This window comes from Propithecus coquereli, unplaced genomic scaffold (genome assembly GCF_000956105.1).
Source record: "Propithecus coquereli isolate 6110/MARCELLA unplaced genomic scaffold, Pcoq_1.0 Scaffold427, whole genome shotgun sequence".
Lineage (NCBI taxonomy): Eukaryota > Metazoa > Chordata > Mammalia > Primates > Indriidae > Propithecus > Propithecus coquereli.
The window spans coordinates 601,485-608,359 of NW_012150030.1; the positions used below are offsets into that span (position 1 = coordinate 601,485).

The following is a 6,875-nucleotide window of genomic DNA, read 5'->3' on the forward strand; positions in this document are numbered from 1 at the left end:
TGGTCTTTCAATCAATGAATAAGAAATGTCTTTCCATTTATTGGTGTCCTCTTCCTTTTCTTTCAGTAATGTTTTGTAGTTTTCAGTGTACAAATCTCTGGCATCCTTGATTAAGTTTATTCCTATGCATTTTATTCTTTTTGATGCTATTGTAAATGTAATCTTTTTGTTAATTTCCTTTTTGGACTGTTCATTGTTAGAAATGCAACTGATTTTTGTGTGTTGATTTTCTATCCCGCGACTGCTGAATTCATTTATTAGTTCTAACTGTGTGTGTGTGTGTGTGTGTGTGTGTGTGTGTGTGTGTGTGTAATCTTTACAGTTTTCCACATATAAAATCATGTCATATGTGAAAAGAGATAATTTTATTTCTTCCTTTCCAATTTGGATGCCTTTTATTTCTTTTTCTTGCCTAATTGCCTTGGCTAGGACTTCCACTACTATTCTGAAGAGAAGTAGTGAAAGCAGACATCCTTCTCTTATTCCTGATCTTAGGGGAAAAGCTTTCAGTCTTGCATCATTGAAAAATATATATATATATTTGTGTTATATGTGCAAATACATAGTATTGCTTTACTAAAATTACATTTGAGTCATTTTACTTTTGGGCCATTATAAATAAAGTTGCTATGAAAATTCATGTACTACTGTTTGTATAAACATGTATTTTCTTTTCTCTCACCAAATACCTGGAAGTGGCATATGTGGATGATACAGTAGATATATGTTTAATATTTAATAACTTGCCAAATTTTTTTTCTATTTTTCATGTGTGCCAGCAATGTATGAAGAGATTTTAGTTCTTCCACATACTTATCAATATTTGGTATGGTCAGTCTTTTTTAAATTTTAGCCATTCTAATAGGTAGCCATTTTAGCCATTCTAATAGCCATTCATGGTTTTAATTTGCATTTCCTTAATGACTAATACTGATCATCTTTTCACGTGTTCATATACCACGTGTATATCTACTGTAGTAAAGTATTATTCAAGTATTTTGCTTGTTTTTTAAAATGGAGTAGTCTTAATATTGTCTTGAGGGTTGTTTATACACATTTTAGTTGTAAGTACTTTATGAGAATATGCTTTGTAAATAATTTTTCCCAATGTGTCACTTTTCATTCTGTCAGCAGTGTCTTTCAAAGAGCTAAAGTTTTGATTTTGACGAAATCCAATTTACCAATTTTATCTTTTATGGACTGTGCTTTTAATGTCCTATCTAAAAAAGCCTAACCCATTCAAAGTTATATATTATATGCTTTTCTGTATATATGTAATATTTCGATTAAAAGTTTAAAAGAGTCAATCCTTAATTGTAAGTTTTATAATGAGACAAATTACTGACTTGATGACAATTTTGTGATATTTTCAAGAGCACACTGCTGAGAAGAGTGGATGATAGCTGTAGTGCATAATTAATAGCTATAATTAATAACACAAGCAACTAATATTTAAAGTCGTGAGTAGATTTTTCTCATTCCATTCCAATATTCTTTGTATCAAAAACTAGTTACAGAAGCCAACTGCCAATATTATGTTGTAAGGAACATTACATGGTAAAAACCCTAACATCAGTATTTCAAAATTAGGAGTAATTATTTGAAAGTAGCATATTTTCTTTTATTCCAATCAAATTTTTCATAGTGTCATTTCAAATAAACCCAGAATTCTAAAGAATATTACCTGTACTGTCTTTGTGCTGGGAATATTCATTTTTTCTGCCATTTTCAATTCAGGTACAATAACCATGGTTTTTGACACAGCCATTCGGCTTTGATTTGCACCAATATATCCTTTCATTGTAGTTGCTTTGACTGGATTAACAATGCTAAAAGACTTCCTTAATTGTGTGTTGCTCCTATATAAGAAAAAGAAAGTATAATACAGAGGATTCAGGATTGAAAAGAAAAATCAACAAATGATAAAAAAGCAGAATTTCCTGTAGAAACATGTGAACAATCTAAACATATAACAAGAAATAGCTACTTGAGATCTTATTATGTGTAAGCATAATTCTAAAGAGTTTGCATACATTATGTCATTTCCCTCGCAACAACTCTAAGAAGTTGTTATGAATATTATTTTATATAAAGTCACAGAGGCTTAAGGGAAAACATTACTACTATAGTTGAGATTTGAACCCAGGCAGTCAGATCCAAATTCTACACTGACTCTTTAGGGTCTTCGTTTCTTTATCTGTGAAGGTGGAGGTAATAATAGTACCTAACTCAGAGATTGTTATGAAGATTAAATAATTTATGTATTATGGTTAAGAGGTACCTGGCACATAGTAAGCACAAATGAGTGTACAGTGAAGTTACATAGGCAGATTTAAACATGATTAATAAAACCCGAGTAGCTGGGTACGGTGGGTTATGCCTGTAACCCTAGCACTTTGGGAGGCAGAGGTGAGAGCATTGCTTGAAACCAGGAGTTCAAGACCAGCCTGAGCAACACAGTGAGTGCCCCATCTCTACGAAATCAATCAATCAATCAATCAATCAAACTTGAGAAAGATATCATGTTCCTGCTTGGACAAATTATATGATAATTTTTAATAAGAAGTTATGGTCAAAATACTTGTATCCCAGAGAAAAAATATAATTTTACTTTTGGATTTACTCTGTAAACTCCTTAAGATAAGGACCTACCTTATCATTTTATTCCTTTTAGTAGTCTGTAATGTGGACTTCTATAATATACACGTGATTTTCCCTTAGATTACAAAAAGGATATATGGTTTCAAAGAAATCATTTTTAATGACACTTTTACTTTTGAAATCATAAAAGACAAGAGTAAATGTTTTTAAATGGCAACAATTAATCCAGTTTCCATATTTTATTTTTCTTCACAGCACTTATCATGACTTGACATTTTGTTTATTGTTGCCTACTCCTCTACAGAATGTGAGCATGTTTAGGGCAGGAACTTTGTCTTGTTCATTGCTGTATTCCTAACACCCAACACAGTGCTTAGTATATCACAGGCACTAAATTTTTTAAGAAATAAGTAAATGAATTTCATTTGTGTACTGTTTAAAATTTACATTCTTTTAAAGTATCCTACCTTATCTGCCTCTCTTCCATCCCTAAAGGACTTTACTCCCACATTTCTAAACAATGAAGTATCAATCATGTTAAAACTCCTTCAAATTATTTTTCTACTTTCTTTAAATTCTTCTTCTACCTGCTATAAAATCATCTCAATCCATCCTTATCTCTCTTTTCCTCTTTCAGTAAAAGCATTGCCATTCTTATCTAAAGTAATTTTTTCTCTGCACTTTGTAACCTGTCTCTTATTGCTTTCCCAGGGTCTCTTCTCCATCAGTAATTCCAGGTCTCCTTTATCATATTTCCTTCTGTCTTTTCCCTGTGGGCATATAATTATGCCCAAGTTATCTCCTCGACTTAAAAATCCTTCCTTTAACTATGTCTTTATCTATTACTGTATTTCTCCTTCCTTTCAGTCTAACTTCTTAAAATATTAGTCAATAATACTGCCTACTTATTTACTCTTCTTATTTTTCCATTAACTATAATCTAGCTCACTTTCTTCTTAAAACTGACTTCCCAGATTGGTGTCTGTAACACCACTGTCTCCTATTCTTCAAACTCGTTGAAATCTCTTATCACCTGACTCTTCCATTTTCTACCAAATAATCAGTACATTTTTTATTTCTCTTCTTTCTCTATTAAATCCTGAATCTACAACTTATCAGTTGAATCACCCTTTTGCCATTACCTTCAACTCTCTCATTTTCTTCCTCCTTGACATATTGCCCTACTATCCTTACAAAATCCAGTCCTCTCATTCCATTTGCCTTTGTTAGGTTCCTCTTTAACAGATTACATTTAGGCTCAAACCCTACTTATCTGATTTCTCACTATATATACAATCCCAGAGTAAATTCCATGGTTTCAATGACCATAAATATTCCACTTTCTTATGGCAATTTACCCTCATTACCATTTCCCTTCTTCCATCCTCTGAAGATTTTTATATCCTGAACCACTGGCTCTCTCTAATACCACTTCTGGCATAATTCTTGATTATGCAAATATCCATGAAGGTAATCCTCTAACAACCTTCACCTCTTAGCTCCTTGAAATCTTCTCACACAAATGATTTTACTCACCTTGCTACTTCAGCCACTTACTCCCATGGTCATAATACTTTGGCTTTGTCTTTAGCAAGGTCAACCACCACTTCCAATTTTTCCAGTTTACACACCCTCTTAAAAGCCAGCTTCAACTATCCTGCAACCCTATTATAACCTTTGAGCATTTGACTCTACCACGTTTTGTTTCCTTACCTACTACCCCTTCCATGGCATCTATTCCCTCTTGAGGTTAAGTATTTCAATTGATAGTTAATTATTACAATCACTCTTTACTTATATTCTCACCCCTCCCCTTCTTTTATTTTACTGTGCATGCTGGCAAAACCAAAATCGTAGTTAATTCCAATTATCCTCTTACTTTGAACCTGCACCTGTGTATTAAACATGTTTCTAGCTTCTGTAAACTTGATGCTTTAACAACTGGCCTACATTCATAGGCCAGATCGGCCTTGTTCTAGACAATCTGATAATATACCCGAGTTACCTTGCCTTGGCCTCCTGCTTCCCATCTTGCTCTCACCCCTTTCCTTAGGAGGAGTCCTTCTCCCAGGGGTGTGCTTTTCAAATGTAAATCAACCAATCCAGAGTCCACATCCCCAGCAACCTCTCTTATCCAGCTCTCATACTCCGTGCCACCACACCTGCCCTAATCACCCCATGGCCAAATGCCAAACCAGTAGGGACAACCCCTGTGCCCCATACCCACTGAAATTACTCAGAGCCGCTAATCCTAAACCTGTTTACCCTGCTTCATCCATTCCTTCTGCTGGAAACCACAATAAAGGCTCTTGCTCACCATTCCCTTCCCCCCATCCATCTGCCTCTTGACAGATCTCAGTGCAACCCTGGGTAGCCTCCCCCGGACCCCGGGTATGCCCCTCCTCTGAAACTTGGGTAATAAACTATTTTTTCAATGGCAATAATTTCCTGGTCTATTGAACTTATTATATCTCAAATTTTGTATTAATATACTATATTTTAACTCAACCTGTGCAGCTAAATGAAACCGAAAAAAAAAAAGTTCATAACCATGATGACAGGTCTCACTTTAAATTATGGACCATTAACTTAATCTGGGTCCTTAATGTGCTAGCAATCTGTATTTTCTTGGTTCATTTTTTACTATACTCTTTAAGGCCACTATTGTATACTTTCTCTTTCCTCAAATATGAACACCTCCTCTCACATTTTTACTTTCAGCGGATTAAATGAGAAAACAGAAGTAATCTAGTGACTTCCACATACTCCCACCATCTATGTACCTGCCTATATCTGTTCCTATATTCTCTCTTTCTTTCCTGTTATTCTGGATGAATTATCTTTATTCCAGCTTAGGTCAATCCCTCTACATGTGCACTAGATTCCATTCCTTTTTTGCCTATTCAAGGACATTGCTCTAGTGATTCTCTTTCTTGTATCATAAGGTTTTTTTCTATCTACTAGATTATTCCCTTTAGCATGTAAACATGCTGTTATTTTTCCCATCTTTTTTTTATCTTTATTCTCATCTTAAATAAACAAAAAACTTCTCTTGACTACATCTATCTCTCCAGCTGTCAATCATTCATGTTTCCTTTAATTAGAGCAACTCCTTGGGAAAAATTGTCTATATTAATTGTTTCCAATCTCTACCTCTCTATATATGCAAGGGCTGTCTGGAAAGTATCCAGCCATGTAATATGAAAAATTATACTGACAATGGCTGGATTCTTTCTAGACAACCCTTGCATATATGCTCTCTTAAACCTACCCTGATGAGGTTTTTGTTCTGCTCATTCCACCAAAAGGATTATTATCAAGATCCGATCATCTCCACAATACTAAGTATACTAGTCATTTCAATGATCTCATCTTACTTATCATCAGCATTTGACTCAGCTGTTCATTCTTTACTCTTTGACTTCTTTTTTTAAACTTGGATTGTAGGACACTTCTTTTACCTGGTTTTCCTCCTACCTTTTCTGTGACATTCATCCTTGAACTTCTCTTTTCTATCTACATTCAGAGCCTAGTGAACTCATCTAATGCAAGGTTTAAATGCTATCTATGTGAAAATGATTCCCAAATATATATCTCTAACTAGATCTCTTCTCTATGTATCCACCTGCCTATTTGACATCACTGACTGAAACTCAGCATGTCCAAGACTAAGTTCCTGACATTAACCTACACTACCACCACCTCGCCCTCACCCTGTCCAACAAATCTACTCCTCGTGCAGTTTTCTTCATTATTGTTAAAGGCAACTCTATTCTTCCAGTTGCTAAGGAAAAAAATTTTCAAAATATATCTAGAATCCACTCATTTGTCCCCACCCTTGTTGCCACCACTCTGGTCCAAAATCTATCCTATCTCTTTTGGATTACTACAGTAGCCTTTCAACTCATCTTCCTACTTAACCTTGACCACCTGAAGTCTATGCTCCACGTAACCACCACAATGGATTGCTTTATTATTATTTTTCTGAGACAGGGTCTCACTCTGTTGTCAGGGCTAGAGTGCAGCGGCATCATCATAGTTCAGTGCAACCTCAAAGTCCTGGACTCAAGTGATCCTCCTGCCTCAGCCTCCCAAGTAGCCGGGGCTATAGGTGTGTGCCACCATGCCCTGCTAATTTTCAAAAAATTTTTTGTAGAGATGGGGTCTTACTATGTTGTTCAGGCTGGACTTGAACTCCTGGCCTCAAACTTCTGGCCTTAAGCAATCCTCCCACCTCTGCCTTCCAAAGCACTAGGATTACAGGCATGAGCCAC

General features: G+C 35.3%; 1 protein-coding gene across 1 annotated transcript in view; it reads right to left on the reverse strand.

The window, feature by feature from the left end:
* WDR78 (WD repeat domain 78) overlaps positions 1-6,875 on the reverse strand; it is a 99,151-nt gene that overhangs the window by 80,645 nt on the left and 11,631 nt on the right. Inside the window, 1 exon segment of the mRNA XM_012653778.1 lies at positions 1,685-1,859. Coding sequence (XP_012509232.1) covers positions 1,685-1,859 — 175 coding nt within the window.